This window comes from Sipha flava, unplaced genomic scaffold, assembly GCF_003268045.1.
Source record: "Sipha flava isolate LNK unplaced genomic scaffold, YSA_version1 203_pilon_pilon, whole genome shotgun sequence".
Classification (NCBI taxonomy): Eukaryota; Metazoa; Arthropoda; class Insecta; order Hemiptera; family Aphididae; genus Sipha; species Sipha flava.
The window spans coordinates 541,965-566,217 of record NW_020272799.1 but is presented as its reverse complement, the minus strand read 5'-3'; the positions used below and the strand labels follow the sequence as shown (position 1 = coordinate 566,217).

General features: G+C 28.5%; 2 protein-coding genes across 2 annotated transcripts; both read left to right on the top strand.

The window, feature by feature from the left end:
* The first annotated feature begins 7,448 nt into the window (after nt 1-7,448).
* Nucleotides 7,449-8,051, top strand: LOC112682432 (craniofacial development protein 2-like). Its single transcript, XM_025553034.1, has one exon. It carries the CDS (start codon nt 7,449-7,451, stop codon nt 8,049-8,051), a length of 603 nt encoding a protein of 200 aa, XP_025408819.1.
* A 7,785-nt stretch (nt 8,052-15,836) lies between these two features.
* Nucleotides 15,837-16,896, top strand: LOC112682443. Its single transcript, XM_025553047.1, has 2 exons — nt 15,837-15,865; nt 16,002-16,896. Exon 2 carries the CDS (start codon nt 16,004-16,006, stop codon nt 16,721-16,723), a length of 720 nt encoding a protein of 239 aa, XP_025408832.1. The 5' UTR covers nt 15,837-15,865; nt 16,002-16,003; the 3' UTR covers nt 16,724-16,896.
* Nucleotides 16,897-24,253: the final 7,357 nt, after the last annotated feature.

Here is a 24,253-nt window from a genome sequence, read left to right as displayed (position 1 = left end):
AGACGACTCTAAAATAATATAATTACACAATTCATATAATAATATAATATAATATGTTAAGCATTAAGTACTAAATTTAAATTTCATACATTCTTATAATTTAACTTTAAAGGAAATGAAAAAAATCTAAAAAGTTTGTTTCAATTAATATTTTAGTGTTTTATGTTTGAACTATTAATTTTATTCGAGCTTAGATACTGTATAACAACTAATAAGTACAGTATTTATTTTTTTAAATAGAAAATAGATGAATACCTATATTATATTATATATAATATAGATTAATTATAAATATTTTAAAAGAATTCGTGAGGGGGATCCATCCCCCTCACCACCGTTTGACCACCACTGATTGTGTTATGAATATCACTTAGATTTATCATATATATATATAATAGCACTGTTTACAGGTGTCTACATTTCGTTGAGTTTTTTTAAATAAATTAATTTTTTTTTTATGAGAAACTCGAAATTCACAAAAATTAAATCATACATACAACTATATAACTTTTTTTTACATTTTTTTTTTTTTCATTATATGTATTTTGGACAAATACAATACTATTTTTTTCTATACCATATATTATTTTATAGCATTTTGTTCACTTGTTATTCATTTGTTATTCATTTTATAAATTCAAAATTAATTAATTATTTCGCTAAGTTTTTAATGATAATATAAATAGTATGACTGTAAATCAAATTTTACATTGGCTTCACCATCGATATTTTTAAAGAAATTAGTGCTATCTTAGCATATTAAAAATTGCAGTAAAGTTTTATAATATTAAAACTGGTGAAAAAAATTGGCTTACACATATGAGGGTCATAAACTATTTACATATTTTATTCATTATTCACATAATTTCATTGAAATTCCTATTTTCATGGCAAGATATTTAAAACAATTACAATATTTATAAATGTGTAAATTAATAATCTCTTTAACATACTTAATCGTTATACAAATGCAATTAAATAACAATTTTAATTTTATATTACATATTAATATAACAAATCAATTGTAGAACAAGCAAATTAATAATGCTTCAAACAATTACTAAAAATAACATATAAATTATTGCAAGTATAATTATTATTATATTTATTCTTTCCTCCCTCTAAAATAAAATGAATCTTCCATAAATTAAAATATCAAATTATTTTTTATTCATCCGATTCTCGTCCAGTTAATTGGATGTCTGGTGGTTGATTGACATTCGGATAATCGGCGTTCCACTGTATATTAATTTTAGAATTTAAATTTATCAATTTTTTTGATAAGTAAAAATCTCAATGAACTTTTCACCAAATAGTTTAAAAAATTAAAATTAAAAATTATAAGTACTATATACATTAACGTGTCATGTTTTTAATTTCCTAGATTTTTAAAAAATATTAATTAGTATTGCATCCAATACATATTAATTTTATTTAATAATTAGTATCACGTCAAAATCATAGTCAAAAACTTGTTTTATCTAAGTTTTGAATAAAATTACAAGTTAGATATAACTTAAGTATCTATTTTAGTTTAAAAAGATGTTAATATATTTTCAAAGATTCAAGATTTGATAGCTTTCATTGAGTAATAGTAAAATAAAATATTATGCCTATAATATATTTTTCACTACAATAAATATATAAAATTTCAATGAGCTGCAATTTAGATTTACCTAATTTACTAACTATTAGTTAATTTCAAAAAAAAATAATTAACTCACATCCAGTACATAGTTATTCAATATTGTCCGCGTTATTTTACTTAATCGATTAAGTATCAATAAAATGATTACAATACAAAGAAACTACAAAAATTACGTCATATCTATACAGTGACTTCATTTCAGTTTTTGATAGGAGGGGCAACATTTTTGACCAGCCAATACTACCGAGGGAAATATGGAGTCTCACTCACACGTTTTAACTTATACTTAAGGCACATACCTATTTTATATATTATATAATTATACAACTTAATTTTTGCAAAATATAATTTTGTATTTTATAAACATTACCTAAACAAGTTTATCTTAATCCAGTGGTGGGCAAACTTTTTTAATGGGGGGGCCACAAGGTTTAAAAAATTCTAGAGGAGGGTCAGAATTATAGAAAATATGCATTTGTGTTGAAGCTTTGAATCATAATATTATAAAAACATTACAGTATTACAGACAAATGTTACAAGTTACCTTTTAGATTAAATAATAATTAATTTAATTTTTATTCGGAAGCTCAACCATGGTAGGCGTGTGAGACATTTGTTTTTGATTTTCCAAAATATTTTCGAAAGCAGGTTCCAGCTGTGATGAAGCAACTTTCAGCAGTACGAAAAGGTGTTCATTAGTCAATCGGTTTCTGATTGAGTTTTTCGGCAATTTCATGGTCAAAAAAGTTTGTTCGCACACATAAGACAACGCAAACATCGCCATAATTTTCTGGGCGTGAGCAATTATTTTGGAAATTCTGCAGTGCTCTATAAAAATTTAGTTTTGTGGAATTCAAGAATAATTGCTTTAAATTGGTACTGCATTGCATTTCAATAATTTCCAACTGCATTTCTGCAGATACATTTATTTATTTAAAACTATTTTCTTCGATAATTTTCAGAATATTTCGGGAATTTTTTTTCTTAAATTAAAATTATAATGTAAAAAAATAAAATATATAAATTATGAGAAATGCTAGAAAACCTCTGTGACCCTAATTTGGGGGTCATTACTATCCATGTCGGTGGACTCTCGGCGGGCCGGATTAAATACTTTCGCGGGCTGGAGTTGGCCCGCGGGCCGTACTTTGCCCATCACTGTCTTAATCTGACTTAATCTAACTTAATCCTAAATTAATCTATGCTGTAAGCGGATATCTTCTATTTTTAATTTTTGAAAATACATCTACTGCATCATCTAAATTGATTTTTGCAGCAATATCACTTTTAACAGCTATAACCAACAAATCACTCTGCCGATTATTTCCCATGGTTAATCGTAGATAGGTTTTATTTAATTTAAGGGAAGAAATAAACGTTCATTGAAAGCAGTTGTTACAAGCAAAATTAAAAGAATATTTATAATTTTAAGAGTAGTAAAAGCCTTAGGAAGTTCGTTTAAAATTTTAGACATAGAAAAAAGATCATGAATTCCATTATCTCGTTCTTTATTAGAATAATTTAAGTTAATTAAGTAAATTAATTTAAGTTTTTTGTTCAAAAGAATTCAGTTTGAAGTATTAAATTATCAATTTCAAAATGATTATAATACTTAAGGAAAGACAATAAATAGGGACTTTTGAAATTAAAATAATCAAAACTAGAAGATAAGAAAATATTACATGTAAAAATGATTTCATTGCTATAATTGCTGAAACGATTGTTAAGTTCATTCAAAAATGTAATATTCTTGTAAAATGCTCATATGTCTATTTATAGTTCATACCAATTGGCAATTACCAAATATTGTGGCAATAAATAATTATCTAGTAAGCAGCATTTTAAAAATTATAAAAATACTCTTGATTTTTCGCAAATAACGGCTTATGGCTAAACGACCACGACCGGCCCTTTAGGATACTTTTTAATCAGAGAGGGGCAAATGCCGACCTTACCACCCCCCAAATAACGCCAATATATCAATAGTGTCAATACTAAATACAAAGGTTTAAAATATTTCGCTATCCAGTACCATATTTAGATTTAATGAACTTCTTGGTATGCAATTCATACTGTCTTTAAGTATAAATTTTTAACCACAATCGTGGGGAAATAGTGATTCATAAATAATTCTCAGTAGTATATCAATCTGTATAACTTCAGTAATTAAATCTAATAATTATTAAAATCATTAAAAATTTAATTTATAAATTATAAAATGAAAAGTAAAAAAATCTGATAGTTAATTATTTATAATAGAGTTGGCAGTATGTGAAATTTGCCCACCGGTATTCGGTATGTGTTTACATACCGGTTTTAAACGGTTTACCAGTATGTCGGCATATATCAATAAATACCACTCGCTTGGCATATACCGCTTGCATGGTAAATACCATTTAAACAATAAATAACCCTAATACCGTTTTAAATTTGTATTTAAAAAATAACATAACGCGAAAAATTGATAGAATATAGTTGAGATTTGAAAGCATATATAATTTTATTATTATTTATGCTCCCAAGAATAGGAGCCCCCATTATGTGTCATTGTGTTATATGTCCCATTGTATTTTCAGTGATTTATTTTATGATAAACAGATAATATAATTTAAGATGAGTTGGTAGAATTTGGTGTCCCACTCTCGTTGTTTATAGTAGTTTTTTCATTCCTTAGCACCAGGATCATTTCAAATAAAATACATTGACTTTTAAAGAGTGCAACCCACAAAAAAGTATGCATATAATTTTATGTGTTTCCCAGAAACATATTAAAGAATATAAGGGTTAAAAGTAAAAAGTGTTACATAAATTATAAACAATAAAAACAGTCTAAACTCAAAATTTATAATTTCATCATATCAATAGTTTTTCAATAACAAAAATGGCATATATATTAGATATAATGACAAAGTTAAAAATTAAAATGTAAATTATATTAATATTGCTCTATTCTTTTTTTTTTTTTTTTTTTTTGTATTACTTTTTACAAACAGTTAAATAAAAACTAAGAAAACTGTAATTTGATCAATTAAATGTGTACAGTACTACAGTTTATACGACTGATTAGTAATAACCAGGGCTTGGGACTTACAGTAATTAAAGTCATTAAAATAAGCGCTTAAAACCATCATTATAAGCACTCTAATAAGCATTTAAAAAATTTAAAATTAAGCAAAAATATTTATTAAAAAAAAAAATATATATATATATATAAAATTCTAACTAAAAAATCAAACAAAATCAAAATAAATCTGCACTTTCAAGACTTTAAGAATTTTATGGATTTTCTAAGAGATTTTTCTGAAAAATAAAATGTAAACTGTTCTTTCTGTTTTTGTTCATTCTGACGTTTGACACACAGTTCTATTTTCAGCGTTGGAATATCTTTGTTAACCTTACAACGATAACCCTCGAACGGCAACGAACTACGTGACAACATGGATAAGAATTATTTTTATTTTTAATTCTATCAAAAACGACTTTGAAGGAGAAAACTATAAAAAGATAAAAAAAACTGGTCAAATAAACAAAAATAATCAGAAAAACTGGAAATAAGTATTTTTTTGAAAAATTGCTGAAAAAAACAAGAAAAGGAACTTTAAAATTTCATAATTGTATGTGTTATAACTTGACATACACTTCTATACAGTACAGGATTAAATATTCGTGGGCCCCTTGGCGATTAACATTTTGGGTCCTACAAAATTATTTTTTACATACATCTTTAACATTACTATCCAACAGTTAAAATATACAGCTTTAATTATAACTGACTATTGTTAATAAATAATATCGTGTTTATTAAATTGTTTTAATTTTTTTTTTAATAATTTTATTATTATTACTGTATATAAAGCCGCATCCAGACCAAGAAACATTTATCGCCGACTTTGTCTCCAATTTTTGTGGTAAAATGTTTCTTTAAATATCACCGACAATATTTAAAAACAAGCGCGTCTACACCAAAGCAACATATTTGATAAACATTTTAATCGGATAAAATCTGAAACGAGAATGATGTGACAATTGTCGCATGTGCTTGTGTAATTTTTAGTTTAGAAGAAAAAAAGGCTTCCAAAAAGAGATATTGGGTTCGTCCAAGTCTCTTAGTAAAGGAAAAATATAGTAGTAATGATTTAATGACTGATATTAAACGTGATGACATTGGTCTATCTGGAGAATTTAATATAATATAATATATTAGAGTAAAAATAAAATAAAATAATAATATGCACCACGTATAGGTGAACGAGATAAAACTGAACGAAAACCAAATAAATAAATAAAATATGATGCATTTACTTAATATTTATCGACATAATTTGACCGGTCTGGACTTCATTGTCAGCGACAATGTTTATAAACTTTGACGAATTTTTCCCACCTCGGATAGAAAACAGAAACTTGTCGAAAACAATATCGCCGACACAATTGTCGATGACAAATTTTAGAAACAGTTCTAATTTTAAATCCTAATAAGCAATTTTTGTAAAAGATATGCTTCTTAAAATATAATCATTTGTTCTAAATAAAATAGTAAATAATAATTTTTATTTTATTATAAACAAATCTTGGTTGATTGTATAACGCGAAATCAACCAAGATTTGTTTGCGTTTAATCGATAACCAAGCGGTCAACTTGTTTTCTCAATGCTTCCGTCCAGCCGCCATCGTTTATTATTTTTCTTTTTTCCTATTGCCAAATAAATTAACAATAATAGAGTCAATAACCAATATGAAATAATAAAATCAATAATTTAATGCGAGTTTGAGTTCCGGTCCATGTGGCTTCGAAGCCCATAGATGTGGTTACTTCCACTAATAAAATATATTTGAATAGTTTGAAATAAATCAATTTCACATATAAAAATTTGAACTACAATATTTGTATTCTTATTGTATTCTTACAAAAACAATAAATCTTTATCAAATCTTTATTTTTATTTTCTCTATAAGAAAATTTCTTTCTCTGCCTGCAATCCGTTGTCATTTGTAATGTGTAATTTTAATTATTATTTTCTCTTTGTCTTTTATTGTGGGCCATTCGATCAATTAACTGTTTTAAAATTAAAATAATCATACAATAGAGAATCATCTATTATAAGTGAAGAAATAAAATAACATTGGTCATAGGAATAAACATTTTTAAAAAATAATTTCAACTAATAACATTTGAAATAAAATAGAAGAATATAACAAAGCTATACAAGTCAAAAGTTAAATATTTTTTAACCAAAAAAAAATATGAAGACCTTGTATTAAGGTGTAGTCGCATAATGTCTAAATAAGGGGTAGTAATGGAAAATTTTAGATAGCGACACACAATTTACACCCGTTCATCTGAACTTTAAACGATTATGGTACATGATTATATATATTATATTAAAAATTGGTCATGCCTGAATTTTTTTAAATAAATAATTCTTATTTAAAATTTAGCAAAACAAGGCTGCATGGGAAGGATGAATATAAGTCATTAAAAAAAATTTAATATGGGCCTAAATTATATAATGATCTTTTCAATTAAATAAAACATTATTTTAACTAAGTCAATTAAATGTATTATCATAATTATAATGCGAAACATTAGCGTGTTTTATACATGTAACTTCACAAATATTTATTTATCTATTAATCGAACTAAGCTGGCGTTGGGAAAGTGGCGTCCCCATCGCCCAATGCATCAATGATGCATTGCAATAGCCATCACCTCAACCAGAAATGGTTGTTGTGATCTGGTCCTCCAGGTTGGGGGTTAGGCGCAGGGTTAACAACCCTGCCTTGTAAAACAACACCTGTTATGAGACCATCACGGAATCAGCCTCGGATACAAATAAATGGAATCAAGACTGGACACGGAATTCGGAAAACTGGGATTAAGATCGCGACCTGGAACACACTAAGCCTTTATCGAACTGGAGCCTGCCAAAATCTTACTGATGTGTTAGACAAGTATGGAATACAGATAATAACCCTTCAAGAAATAAGATGGCCAGGAAAAGGTCAGCTAAAAGTAGGGAAGTACATAGTGTATTTCTCTGGCATGGAAGAAGGACACGCCTTTGGATGTGGTTTTGCTGTGCATGAATCATTGGAACCATACGTAAAACAATTCAATCCAATATCGGAAAGAATAACCTTACTACGAGTAGATATGAAACCACTGAATATAATATTAGTATGCGTACACGCACCAACAGAAACAGGGGAAGAGAACATGAAGGATGTTTTCTATGAAAATCTGTCGCAAATATATGATAAACTGCTAGGAAATGTAATCAAACTCGTAATAGGTGATCTGAATGCCAAGTGCGGAAAAGAAACACATTTTACACCAATGATAGGGAAAGAAAGTTTACACGAAACAAGTAATGGAAATTTAATAACCACCGGTTCGAACTAATAAATTTCGGATTTTAAAAGCTTATGGACCGGACCGAACCGGACCACGGGACCTATTTATTTTTCTATCATACAAGACCCCAAGTGTAACATAATATAATAGAGTGGACAAACGATCCTAACTAAAAAAATATTGCACCATGAAAATAGACTATAGTAAATTTATATTTTAGTATAGGTATATTAGGTATATATATACTACACTATACTATACTCGTGTTTATCTCATTATTAAGTATTAATTATTTTTACAAAGAATTTTACGTGGAAATATCGAACTATTTGCTATCTGGCATGGCTAATAGACTATTTTCCAAGTATTACCGTTTACCGGCATCATCAACGAGAATGGATAGAAATTAAAAGTGCACATTTCATTTTCCCAAAATAATGTATGCATAAACTATAATAAATATAAATCAAGATCATAATGTGTGAGTATTTCATTAGCAGTTGCATACATTTATATATTTGGATGGTGCGGCGCGGCGTGACACTTCCAAAATTTTCCCCGTTACCCGTACCATAACGAGAATAATAATAATTTTTCTTAAAAATATGTTCAATAATAAATTATTAATAGCCAATAGATACCATGAACAACTTTGAGATATATACAATATACATGATAGTATATACAATTTATATAAAACGACGGTGCTGGGGTAAAATATTGATTCCCATGGGCCATAATGATAATAGTAGTATTATTAATTCTATAAATAATGCCTTTATAATTTTAAATCATTGTTCAATAGATATTAGATTTGAAACAATCCTTAATATTATAGCCGTACATTTTAAACTAATCGGGACTTATCGGTCCGGATCGGACCGCACCGAACCGATCTGATTATAATTTAGAAACCGGATCGAACCGAAATTATTATAGTTTAAATCAGGATCGGACCAAAATCATTCAAAAAAATATTGATTCGGACCGAACCGATCCTTCACCTATTTTTATACGATAAGACCAGACCGTGCAGAGCACTAGTTCACACATTTCATTTGTTCCTTCAAATCACAAAATCAAAAAAAAAATTTCAAAAAATAGAAAAAATTACTCAACAATACAATGAAAACACTATTACAAGAGCTGATGTCTCATAACTATGCAGATAACTTATAACTGTATTTTTTATTATTAGCATGAATAGCCTAACAAAAAATATTTAAAAAACGATAGTTAATACCATAATATTTAAAAAATAATCAATTTTCCTATTTTTATTAATTAATTTATTCATCTCAAGAAAACCAAAAAAAATAATTTTTGGAGGACAGTGATAGTCGCCTCTTTGTGATGTCCTCTGGGTAATGATATATAAAAATGATATTTCTATTGGGCGCAATTTACTATACAGAAATTTGTACCTGAAAAATACCGGGCACATTTACGTTTGCCCAGCAGACTAGTATTTTTTCAAAATACGAATAGTTTTTAACATCAACGTAAATTAGCATCAATTATTAAATTTCCGATTACCTTCTCATCGTATACAACTTAAGAAACGAACCATTAAATGTTTTATTAATTAAAATTAAAAAAAAAAAATAAATATAAATAAATAAATACATAATACATAAATATAAATATTTAAATATTTTTTTTACTGTACTTTATAAATTTTATAAAATCCTAGTATGACCCGGTTTTGTCCATAAAAATAAATGCTTATCTTTATATCAGGTAGGGTTATTATAGGCAAATAAAAAAAAAAGAATTATAATCGTCTTTTTGTAAATTTCGTTGTAAATCATGAAATATTTGTTTATCGGTATTAGGAGCAACAAACTTTAAAAAACTTTTTACTTCATTTTCTGAGTCACCCATGAAATATATTTCTAAAATCTTTGGTTTTTCTGGATTATGGGATAATAGAGAACCAAACAAATGGTGAACTTGACCTTGAACTTTAAATTTCGACATTAAGTTTCCATGCATAATTATTATTACACCAAATGATGTAATTTATTTTAAAAACGATTATTGTTAAAAATGTTTTGAATTCAATACATGTTTCAATTTCTTCCAAAAAACTTTCCCTCTTGAACAGCAAACACCTAAAGGTTGTTTTGACCGCATTAACGCATACTTATATTACTTATGTTATGCTTTCATTTTGAATTCATATTTCCTATTATAAATTATAATTTATAACGTAGGCACACAAAAAACGTGTTCTTATCTAATTATTTTATGGGATTAAGTTTATGCTAAACAAAAATAACTTCATCGACCATCATACGACCTATATATCGATATCGATATCGATATTGCGACGTCGGCGATAGTGATACCGGTGAAGAGAGGAGATGCCTGACTGTCTCAATGATTTTTGCCACGATGCACCGTAGAGTAGAGTATTGTTATTAAAATTAAGCTTAAAACCTACTCCGCTATGTACTGTTTCATTTAAAATAAAACTGAGATACTCAGTTTAGTAGGTTCAGAAAACATGCGTGACAAAGATTCCACTTTCATATTTGTATATATTATACATATAGATTTAACAATCAAAAATATTAAAAACCATAATCTAAGGCAATTTCAGTTTTTGAATATTGATAAGTGTTTAAAGATATTATATAAAAGTCTATTAATTTAATATACTATTGATTTTGAAAGCATTATATAATCCAAACGTGTGAACAATTGATTTATCAATTTTTTATAATGGTAAAACATGTATTTTTCAGATTATTCATAAATATATGAAATGAAAAATATAAATGAATTATCATTTATCTAATATAATTTTATCAATTTCCAACTTCCAATTCACATTTTGTATATGATACATTATCCAATTATTTTTAACCTTTAACTAATAATTGTTTCTATTGACATATACTTGTTTTTGGAATGCAAACGACTACAACGGCATCTAGTGAATGCGTCCACATAAGCGCTTCTAAGTTTGACAGTGGTATGGCGTATACTATAAAATCAATAACACCAATTATCGTGCGTCTACAATGCGCCGACAATATTTTTTATTCTTTTGTAGTATAAGTTTAATAAATATTTAACTTAAAATACATTAAAAATGTAATTTGTAATTTTAATTAAAAATATCTCAATTCATAACGTTTAATTATGAATTAATTATGTATACAAATTAAATTCCTTCAATTAAGTAATTGCAAGTCAGCCTTGTCTTATATACTCTTAAAAAAAAAGACCAAACTCTGGTAATATTTAACTTATATAATATTTAATAAATTAAAACGCTAATTGGACTGTACTGAACATTAAATCTCAGTTTTTTCCAATTTTCGTGTATATGATGTATTGGAAAAACTAATAATGAAATTGAAAAATTATCTTTCTAATGTACCATAGTATATCCAATTTCCGATCTTATACATAGTTACAGCATGAAACTTTTAGTACCTATGGCAGATTTAATACTCAAAAGTTTAAATTTTCAAAGTAATCTAAATGAATTAGGAACGTTTTAAATGTAGAAGAAATACTAAGTCAATTTATGATTTGATAGCCCGTAATTTTTACTAACAAAAGAATATTTATAAAATGTATATTATATAGTATTATCAAACTTTTCTAGACTGACTGACTTACAGACAAATCTACCGTAACGGATCATTTGAAGTGTTAAGGGACTGTACTTACGTATTACTAAATGTATATATTCATTTAGAAAGAATTTTTCGAAATTCACATTTTGAAGGGTTGAAACACCATATTTTAATTATTTTAAATGTTAATTATAATTGAAGCCATACTGTTATAAGCTCTTGTGATGTATTTCTATGGAGATGAATACAATATCAATAGTACAAAGTATAAGCTTTCTCAACGAATAACCATTAATATGACCAAAGTATGATTTTTGAAAATCAGTAGTGTGAACATACCTCATACTTTGAAATACATTTAAGAGAATGAGCGATTATTTTGAAGAATCTTTTTTATTACATCTGGAACTCGGTGTATGTCAAGCAGGAATATGCTTGTAGGGTTTTTTGGAGGTTGAACCCCTCCACCCCGAAATTTTAACGAATTTAGAAAAAAATTATGTTTATTATTTTTATATAATTGAAGTTCATTACTTATTATCATTAGTTTTTAGTCGACGAGCAAATAATATATCAAATTTTGGTAAATTTACTTGTATGTTAATCTACGGGATTTTAAATTCTATTAATTTTTAAATCTTGTAACTGAAATACCACTTATGAAATATTATTAACTATTTCTCAGACTTTATATTATTTTTATGTATCAGTGATTTCCTCAATATAAATTAAGTTATCTTCAAGTAAACAATCAATTATTTTTCTATGATCTTATGACTAATCTTGTGGACTTAATTTTCTATATTTATTTATTTATTTATTCTTCATTTATCAATATTTATTTAATAATGATTTGTCTCAAAATGTCCAAGAGAGAATTATGACTATTTAATGACCTCGTTATTTTGGATAACATTGGGTGTCATACTAAAATGATAAAAATAAAATAAAAATGTATAATACAAATTATTATTTTGTCAGTTATTTTGGGTGATTTACACTTAAAAGGCATAACTTCTTCATCGAACAACACCTAAAAGAAGTTGAACACTCATAATTTTTTTACCGAGTAACGCTGAAAAAAAATCTATTTAAAAAAAATGCAAATACCATTCACTCATTAATCATCGCTACACTTCAAAAACGACAAAATGTATGAAATTTGCCCTAGTGGTCACTCCATTACTCTAGATTAACAATAAGAAAAGATTTAAAAAAAATACTAGCACCGGCAAAGAGGGTTCTATGATGGAAAACCAAATAATTCAGCGTACAACTAAATCTATCACACAGATTCGTTTGAAATTCCGTTTTATTTATTAAGTAAATGTTGTATTATCACATGTTATTATCATTATTATTATTATTATGATTACTTCTTAACGTTAATAAAGTATCGTTAATTTATTATTATGTACTTTTTGAGACTATATGTATATACTTGTATGTATAATAATGAGATATATTAAGTTGTTTTATTTTTTTGTTGTTAATTGCTAGACAGTTATTTTTTTAATTTTATTACATACAATTAATAGCGTTTAATGTAATCACGAACTAATAAATTTCTTATCAAATTGTTACTTTCCAAAACAAAATAATATATTATGCAGAGAACATAATATAACAGTACACCAACAGTTACAAAACTAAGAGGCGTTAAATAGTGTAAGGTAATCCATTAAAATCTGTTCCGTCCAAGACTGTTCCGTGCAAAGCCGGGTGGGTAACCAGGTAGTTTCCTATAAAGTTTAATTTTACCACATTCACAAAGCACAGGGACTTATTGCTACGCTAAGATTTACGAGGCCAGTGCAATTTATAAGACGATATTCTTCCCCCAATAGCTGGAAAATACAAAAGTCGTAAGTATAATATTATATTCATCCTTATTCGTATATTATTCTTTACAATTTAAGAAAGCATAATCTACGTCAGTAATTACTACAATAAAATTGGCTTAAAACTCGAAATTGACAAATGTATATAAACAGTCTTATATAGACGGCGACTGGACCAAAAAAAATAACGGTTGCTACTCTCATATGCATGAACTACAAATGCATGTAGTCTACCATCATAAATGTAATTTTAGAAAAAATTTAGATAAACTGCATTATAAACACGTAGATAAAATAAAATTGATCAGATAAAATGTTCTGATATATGTCATATCTTGTATTTTCCAACTATGTCTATTGTTATTAAAAGATACCTACCTACAATTATTACTGTGTGACATTATAACGAATTGAATAAGTTTGTTAGTTATGTAGTGGTCGTCGATTGTGTTGTACTGCATTTATATTTGTGTCCGTTTTGTATAATATCGTGTGCGGTGTGCATTATACAATTAAAAGATTTTTATTTGACTGTCGCAAAGAGTGAAGAGAATGCCACTGCATTTTTAAGGGAGCACAGTTTATTAAGTTTATTAGACACTGTCGAAGAAACATTGCCATGTCATAAGTGTGGTTCTGAAATGGTTAATGCTAGAAAACGAGATCGAGGAGGTGATTTTCGTCCTGTTTTTCGGTGCAAAAAAAAAAGGATGTCAGACCACGCGTAGTATACGACGGGAGAACAAATTTTTTCATTACGAGGACTTGAACAATAATAGGTCTAATATTAATCTCCAACTTACCGAAATTTTAGAATTAGTTTTTTTTTTCGTATCAGATATTTCTTTGACAACAACGGCAACTTTAACAGGAAGAGGATAAGGGACAGTTACGAACTGGTTTAATATGTGTCGTGAGGTATGATGTTCAAATGTTGTTCACAGTCGATCAAAGATGGTGGAAACTCAGATCGATCCAATACAGATTGACGAAGCTAGATTTGCCGGAAAGAAAAAATATAATCGAGGTCGGTTACTCGCTGGTGATCAACCCCCTTCATCGGAAGGCAATGACGTTGAAGTCCAGAACGGTAGAAACCATGAATAAAGAGTAGATGGACCTTGGGTATTTGGTCTAAAAAAGGTTCTGACTGCCGATATTTTTGTGTACTTCAGAGAGACAAAAATACATTACTTCCAATTATACAGCGAGAATGTGAAGCTGACTCTGTTATTCAATCTGATCAGTGGGCGGCTTATAGATGTTTGAATGGTAGTGGATATATACATAAAATGGTCAACCATCAGCAAAACTTCGTGGATCCTTCGACGGGGGCTCACACTCAAAGCATAGAGAGATTATGGCTGAATACAGAGACAAAGATTATGAAAACAATGAAGGTACAACTAAAAAAACTACTTCAATCCCATCTCGACCATTATTGTTGGAAGGTTGCTTGCAAAGACGATATATTTATATAATTTCTGAGGGATATTAAAAAAGTGAATCGCTAAAATTATTTATAATTTTTTGACTATGTAACAGTTTATTTATTTATTATTGACAGTTAATCGTAAATTTATTATTATTTTTTATATTGATTTTTTTATGTAAACATTATTATTATTACATTATATTTTTAAAATTGGAGCTAAAAACATGGTGTATTATAATATAGGTATTATGCGATCATTGCAATCTACGTCTTACAAGGTAGACCGCACACGTAAGAAAAAATATGTCGGTAGTCCGCATATGAAAGTAGCACCAAATAGCGTTATGTAATACATAATCATCAGTATAAAAAATAAAAAAAAAAAAATTAATCAATGAAAAAGAGAGGCCCTTTGATTGTGGGGGGGGGCATGAAGTATTTATTTATTAAATTATTTTCTTTAGGCCTTAAATTACTGATATTTATAAGTGTTTAAAATGTAATACTATTATAAAGTTATTTCAAAAATACATTAAAAAATAATAACTCTTTTTTCCCCTGATTGAACCGACGGCGCCGCGGGAACTGCTTTCGCATTCTTCCGCGTAAAAAATAATAACTTACAAAACGTTATAATAAATTATCTGAATGAAACAGTAAATTTAATTTTAGTATATAATCAAAAAAAAATATTTAATTATGTATTTCAAAGGGGGTGTGACTTATCGGGGATAATAGACCAATACAAAAGGTTGACGAAAAAACCCGCAGCAATCTAATCACCAAAAGGTCGCATATGATATAATAAAAATGATAATAATAAAACTTATAAAGATACTGGATAACAATATAATAATAATGATGTGATTGTGACGTGAAGAGCGTGCTTAACATTTTTACGTTTTATCTGGAAACCAGATTAAGCAAATGATCAAGTTTTTTATCATGAAATCTGAAACTTAACGGGAATAAGTCGTGGTGCAGTTGTCATAGGTACGATTGCTTGATCGATCGATGTATTGCAACTACTGTAAATAATGACGCGCACATACTCATACTGATGTTAAACGATGGTGTTGTTTACACGTACTTATAATATATAATATATATTACAATTTACACATTATAGACATGTCGTCGTCAGAGTCAACAACAAGCGATGTAGAATACCTCGATCACGTCCACGAATGCCTTAAATACGTGCCTATTTACATGAAAGGTGCATTTTCGTGTTCATCACTCGACGACGACGACGAATACAATGAATGTGACGATGAGGATGTGAAACGGATTTTGGTGGAGTACAACGAGCCTAAATCGGAAGACTGCGAAAAAGCGAAATTTTCACCAGCTTATAAGGAAGCGATGGCTGCGGTGATATTGGAAAAAGACTTCACGTCGGTGAATGGAGTGACCGACGAAAACTACAAGGATTGGGACGAAGCTCTGAAAGACGTAAGTATGGTGTACCCACCTCTAGGGATTAGCCGAGTCGCTTCCAGGACATTGGAAGACCTGGAATTAAATAATCTAACTTCGGAGCTTTGTACAACTATTTATGCAGTCAGCTGTGGTGTAGATAACAACGACAATGATAATTGCGACAACAACCGCCTTACACATAGTTCTACAGCCTGGGAACTGAGGAAATGCTTAGAAGGAGCCCTGTACGGACAAGACACCAAAGATTTTATCGTGGCACAACCATATTGTGTGGCCAACAAGAATTTAGACTTTGGAAAACCAAAAATGTCTCATAAGGCCATGAACGATTCCAGGAAGAAAGTCGAAAACTGGATGAGAAAATACGCTCAAGAAGAAGATACAAATACCACAATAATTAATAGTTAATACAATTATGTTATGTAAGTACCCATTTGTTGAGCAATACATGATACATATGAATCATAACTGCATAAAAAGGGAGCAAGAAACTCAGGGGTCCATTACATTTTTTTTCCTTTCAACACTTGTTTAAAAAACGCTATTAGAACACATATCTTAATTTTAAAATTTAATATTTTTATAAAAATAAAGTCCTTAATGTCTGTATTATATTTATCAAATATAACATAACGACTGATACTACTAATTGTATCATTGTTTTATAATTAATTGTATTTCTCTGAATAACGTAAGTTAAAAAAAAAAAATTAGAAGTTACAGAAAAACTTAGATTAAGGTTTGTAAACAAATTAAGGACAACTTAAAATAAAATAAAATGTTAATGTAATATACATTTGATTTTAAAATACATACTTATTATTAATTTTATGTATTACACTATTTACACGTACATATAAATACTGCATACAATACAAATTTTATTCATATAAATATGTAATCGACGTTTACTATTTTTTTTTAAATTTTCGTTAAAATAACTACCGGTTGCAATAGCATATTTAGAATTTTTTTTTTTTTTAGGTTGATTAGAAAAAATGTAACTATACGATATCTTGAAAGTAATGAGGACCGCTGGGTGCTATGTCAATCGATCATTAAATTATTATTAAACATTGACCAATTTTCAGGGGGGGAGTATAACCCCCTAACCACCGTGGATACACCACTGATCGGTTGTCATGACCCATTTTTATCGGTCTCTTGAACGTTAACGATTTCCATATTTAATCAATTATAATCAAAACAAGTATCACTTTAAAAAAAACCCTTTTGAAAATGAATAATAACAGTGAAACTTGGTAGTTTTATTTTACACGATTCCTTAAAAGTAAACTTAGTTGAAGTTTAAACTAAAAAGTTCAAGTAACTAATAGTTTAAAATGATTCGCAAAAGTACGAGTATATGTTACACTTCAAGGTTTTAATATTTATTTTTGAAAACACTATTATCAAATAATAATAGTTTTAAAAATAATTATTAAAACCTTGAAAGTATAACATATAGGTACTCGTACTTTTGTGTAATTATTTTAAACTATAAGTTACTTGAAATTTTTAAAAAATTATAAACAAAATAATAATAATAAAATAAAATTATTATTAATAATAATTATCAACAAATAATAATAAAAAAAAATTCCTATTTTTTAATTATTGACTAGTCAATCAGGTTCTTGGTGATAATATTATTTTATAAGATGAAAATGGCATATCCAGGGGGAGGCACTGGGGGGAAAATGCCTACCCCATTGGAAAATAATAGTATTAAAAATAAGTTTATTTAAATATAAAAATATAAAAAATATATATATTTATATTTATATTATTTTTTATATATAATATAAAAAATGAAATATAAATATATGGTAAATATACTAAATAAACATATTTAGTAGAACTAAATAATACATAATAAAAATAAATGTTAACAGTTTTAGTACAATATTTTCACATTTTTTGGGGGGAGGCCTATGCCTTCCCCTAAGAAACCTACTATAATCAACTATATTATATCATTTCGCCAATAAAGTTAGTATAAAGTTCTCCTACCGTAAAAAAATGCTAAATCCGCCCTTGGCGGAGTCGCAATAACATTTCACCTGAATACATATAGATACGTAGGTAATAGGTGAAGTCAATAACGTACGATCACAAAATACGTGCACAAGTGCCTCGAATACGTGTTCTTTGTAAAAAGGTCACGTTATCGTATTCCATTATGACGTGAATGGATTACGGCGAAACCAAAAAAACTTGAGTGGATAAGAGTCTGCAAGACGGTTGATTTTCATCGACTTTTAAAGAAATGAACCTACCACGCACTAACGGAGAAAGTGCCCAATGTAAATAATGAGGACTAAAACGAATGCGTATAAATGTCTGTAAAAAAAAAAAATAAAAGCAACGTGATAAAAATTGTTAAGTATAGACAAAAAAATAAAATCAACACCGAAAAATACAAAAGAAAACATATACATATACATTTCTAATTTCACACCGAATCAAATAAAAAAAAAAAACTACTTCATTAAAACCAATTAAAATATTTTAATAAAATTTATGTTTTTTTCGTTTTTAAATGTCTTGGATTCATTATGAAACGATGCCATAACAAAACAATGCCTCCATAGTAATCAATTAATATTATATTTAAAAGTAAATTTGTTTATTTAGACTGTATTCAATTTCATGAATAATATTTTATATTAACAACATTTGAAAAACAACATTGAAGTTAATACTAAAGTTTAGCACATATAATATTTATTGCGACTGAACAATGTCGGTGAACGACTTGCAATAACCGTGAACACAATAATACAAAAAAAAGTATATTTTATAGACCTATGGTGAAATGGTATAGCAGAAAATTCATCGATTCAACCGTTGTTGTTTTTCAAAATGACAGCCCTCATTTTACTTGACTATAACTACCTATATATATTTTATACATCGAACAATTAAATATAATTTGAATAATCAAATTCAAATATATTACATTTTCTTTACAGTATTTTTAGAACAAAAAATATACATATACCGTTTACTAGGATTTAATTAAAAAAATATGTGTCTAAGAGGCGTCAAACCATGTTGATCAAAAAAAGTGTGTAGTTACTTCTGTGACCCCTCCGAAAATCGAATCCAAAGTCCAATTTTAGGTGTACTCTAACTACTACGTTCACTCGTCTTTCAGTGCATTGTGCTGTGTAGTATGATAACATAATAGTAGAAATATTGCGACATAAAGAACGTGTATAAATTAACGTGACAAAGCAGAAGACAGCCCAAAACAATGCGTCGCATTCAACTACTCATGGAAAGATGAGAAAAAAACGCATACCCGGAACTTTTTCACTTCTCGTTATTTGTCATCGTGACAAAAAATGACGAGCACGCGCATTTATTATTCTGTCAAAATTACTTTTGATCGACGGATGAACTTAATAACTTTTATCTCTTCCAAACACAACTTGATTTATGGCGTCTTACACTCTTGTTTTTACCTGACAATATAATCCATTTTTTTCCACAATGACGTAAAAGTAAACTAAACGTTTCCATGAAGCCCATTTGTCAAAATCGTACAAATAAATCTGTACAGCCATCTGTATCATCAGTAATTAATAACTGTGGGAAAAATAATTTAACCTAGTTTTTCTTTTACACATCGGGTACAATGTTTTACTTTCGATGTGAAAATATATTATACGGCATTCAAATTTTTCCGCTTGGGCAGAGAAAAATTTCGAGCGTTACCTTTTTCGCGTAAGCTTCGATACCTACCAATTATATTGTTAAACGAAGAGGCGATTTTTATAACAGTTATATCTGAAGTTCTACTAGACTGATTTGCATTTTCTTTTTAACGCGATGACTTTGTGTGCAGATGTGCCATCTGATTAGAAAGTTTCAAAAATTTAATTAATTAAATAGTTAGTTATTAGAAATATCAAAGTTTCCGTGTACGCGAATCAGTTCGGTATCAAGACTGCGGCGTGGCGCGGCGGCACGAAACAATGATATGGAAAGGAAAGTTTAGGCGGTTACATATTACCATCTGGCCGCCGCCGGCAACTATCGTACCCTAACCGTCAGGCTTAGGCGTCACTAAGGGGTATCGAGGGGTATCTTTGCTACCCCAGAAATTTTTGTGGGGTAGCAAAGGTATCTTTTTGCTACCCCAAAAAAAGTTATAGATTTTAAAAATATATTGGAAGTTTATTATTCAACTGTGTACGAACATAGACCATCTATTATTGATATTGTATCCGAAATAATTATATTTTGTGATAACTCCAATACGGACAATCAGACAGTGTATATACATCATATCAAGATTTATGAAGAAGAGTAAGCCAGTTATCATGTTGAACCTTTTAAAATTTATTTTTTAACTTTCTAAAAATAAACTTTGCTACCCCAAAATTTGGATTTAAATAACACCAATGCCGTCAGGTAATCGCCTAGACTCGGCTAGACAAAAACAGAACGTTGGCATAGTGTTGCGGACATACATGAATGTAGGTCCTTACGACTCTTACAGTACGAGCGGGTCCACATAAATTATAAATATTAGAGAGTAATATAATATTCGCAATAATAATAGAAAGGAACTATTAGTTAAACAGAGGGTAAGCAAACACATATTACGAAGACAGGTAGTATGTAATAAATATTACGACTTATACGACATGGACGGGACCATGTAAATCGTGACGGTAGATATCAAGAAAATAATTATTATTAACACAATATTAGCAGTCGTAAAAATAGAAATGAATTTTAGCTAAAAGCCAGAAGATAAACCAGTACATTACTATGTGTGAATCGCATGGCTATATGTAGGATTGTAACTGGGAAAAATCGTGGCAAATATGGGATAAGTGCGAATAAGGTCATCTAGGTAATAAAAAGCCATTAGAGACAAATTATTTATTATAATTAAAAACAACTATCGCCCAGCGCGGCACGTTTGATCGTCACCAAACCTAAGTATATAAGGGGGTTGGGAACAGACCAATATTCAGATGTGGTTTACATGTACAGTCGCAAGCACCTTCACGCCACATTATTAATGTTTTGTACTTAGAAAAATTATTAAATAAACAGTTTAAATTTCAATTGAGTGTTTTATTGAAGTCTATCCTTTAAAAACTTAACCATCATATACGATTGAGCGACGGCACGCAACAATAGAATGAGTTATATTTTAACACAATACAGATGATGATATTTTGTTTTTTTTTTTAGTTCGATTTGTTTGCCACTTTTATATATATACAGTGTGTTCACGCTTCTGTTCAGAGATACCACTAAATATTTCAGTTTGATGACCTTGTATTGAAATGAAAGAGAGTACCAAAATACACAATTTCAGACAAATTTCAAATTTTCGACCCGGACTGTACGCGCATGCGCAATACAACTTAATTTTTTTTTAAATGACACCATTTTATTTCTACGTATTCTACCAGAATATTCAATTCAAATTTTTCAACACTGTCCTACTAATAATATAAAAATATGTTTTAAATTAAGAATATTTACATCAAATAATAAATCTATATTTCTAAACGCATATAAATGCATATAAATAATCTTCCGAAGGTCGCCCAAGACACTTTCTGGTTTTTTTGTCTAATTTGGACATTACATTTATTAGTCGTTTTGATAAAACATCATGGGGAAAGCCATAGGCGTAGGGTGAAAAAAGGGGGGGGGGGGGGGGGGGGGGGGCAAAAACAACAATAAAAAAAAAAATCACTAAACTAAATAAAAATAAGACTACTCGACGAAATGAGCAAAAATAATACAAATAATTCTGGGGGGCTAATATTCGCACTGGGAGGCTAAGCCCCCGTAGATACGCCTATGGGAAGAGCGCTATTATAAAGTTGATGCCCACACCATAATTACATATATCAAATAAAGAATACCATTTGTTTATGATTCTATTATAAACTATATAACTTTCAAGAAATTATCATGATATTAGATTATAACATTTGATGTGGAATTTCTCAAATAATTACTTTAATTAACACCGTTTATGTATGTAAACGTTTGAGTTTTAAGTAGAGCTGTTTTAAAATGGCGTTTATTTGGATGTTTTTTTTTATTTTGTTATTTTGTTTTTATTTTTTATTTTTTTGTTTGTTTTTTTTCAAACTATTTACAAAAAATTGATGCACATTTAATTAAACATATTATATTTTAGGCTAAAATTAAAATTATTAATTCATGACCATGAAAATGCATCCATGAATTAATTTAATTAATGTGTAAATAAATCCTTTTTATATTTTTATTAATTTGATCAGTTTAATTAATTATGCAAATGATTTGCTGTTAATTTATCTATGTGACTACCCTCAAGTATTTTACTTATATAGTAAGTGATAAATTAGTATTACAGCTTTAACTACAGTTGTAGCAATCAGTCTTCTTCCATACAATACTAAGTAATAGTTCTTGATTTATTGAATAGGTACTTAATAGGTAGGTAATAAGAATTCAAAGAAATTACTCATATATTGTGCTAAATAAAATTTAAGATAAATTTCCAAGACTACACTAAATCCATATGGAATACACGAAAAATAAAGGAACTTTTTAAATGGTATGGTTCAATACTAATATATCTAAAAAATTAATTAGTCCTTTAAACATACTTGTATTCTAAATAAAATAGAAATAGTAAATACAAATATGTTTTAATATTTACACATTTTAATAGCTAAAGGAGCACGCTACACAAAAAAAATTTTTTAATTTTTTTTAAATGTTAAATTACTGTAGCTACGGCTATATGAAATGATTTGGTGAAAATCCGATTTAAAAAAAATTATCATTCTAGAGATATTAAGAGATATTAAGAAATGTAGAATAGCCGCGTGACGTCGCTGAGCCCTAACATCGTAATTGCCTCTTATACGTGTAGAAGTTTCTCACTTCAAACCAGTGGTGTACGTACGGAGGGGGGGTCCTGGTTAAAATCCCCTTCAGGTCCAAAAAAAAAAGAAAAAAATTGTTTTATTATTTATGACGTATAATAATAAACGTATATTCGTAGTTTCATTATTACGTTTTGAACTTAAAATATACCACTATGCAAATATTATAATAATTAAATAATTATATTGATAGGTGTTTGAAAAGTATGTTGTTTTTATATTCCAATGCTATTGATTTACTGTAATGTAAAAGTAAACTGTAAATTGGTAAAAGTTGTATAAAATAATGTCTATTTATGGCAGTTATCTGTGCAACGAAAAAAAAAAGATAACGATTATTTTAGTTAAACCCTCCCTCCAGAGCAAGATTGAATGTACGCTACTACTTCACACGATTTACCAACCTAAACATTTTATTTTTAAAATTTAATTTGCGTATAACTGTATGGTTTTAAATGTTTAAGATGATGCAAGTATCAGAATTTCAATATGACGTTTAATTTTTTAAATATTAAAAATCTTAAAAGAGATATTTTTGTTAAACATCATGGCGAGCGGAGATCAAACAACGGGTCCGCTGACCGCCACAATCTAATTCAACGGATTTTACACACTACATTCACATTTATATATATATATATATATACCATATAAATATTCCGGGATATTCAAAATGATTCATCAGATTTCAAATGCTTTCATAATTTTATTTCTTAGTGTTAGAACAATATGTTACACATTAAATAAAAGATAAATTTGTCAAGTTTAATTAATTTTACCTAAAAATGTTCTAAATAAGTTCTTTTTAGTCACAAAATCTAGCCGGTAGTCAATCTCATTCCATACTATTTGTAGCATATCTTTATTAATTGATTCCACGAGATACACGGATACACGAGGTCGGCTTGTGCTTTTTCCTTTGCACAAATACCCTGTTTTTTCAAACTATTTACACCATGCTCAAAGAAGTTGATGCATCGATCTCGTAACGACGGCGAAAATCGAGTTGCACACGGTT

Excerpts from the sequence above, each read along its gene's own strand:
- LOC112682432 (XM_025553034.1), top strand. The coding sequence starts at position 7,449 with ATGAGACCATCACGGAATCAGCCTCGGATACAAATAAATGGAATCAAG.
- LOC112682443 (XM_025553047.1), top strand. The coding sequence starts at position 16,004 with ATGTCGTCGTCAGAGTCAACAACAAGCGATGTAGAATACCTCGATCAC.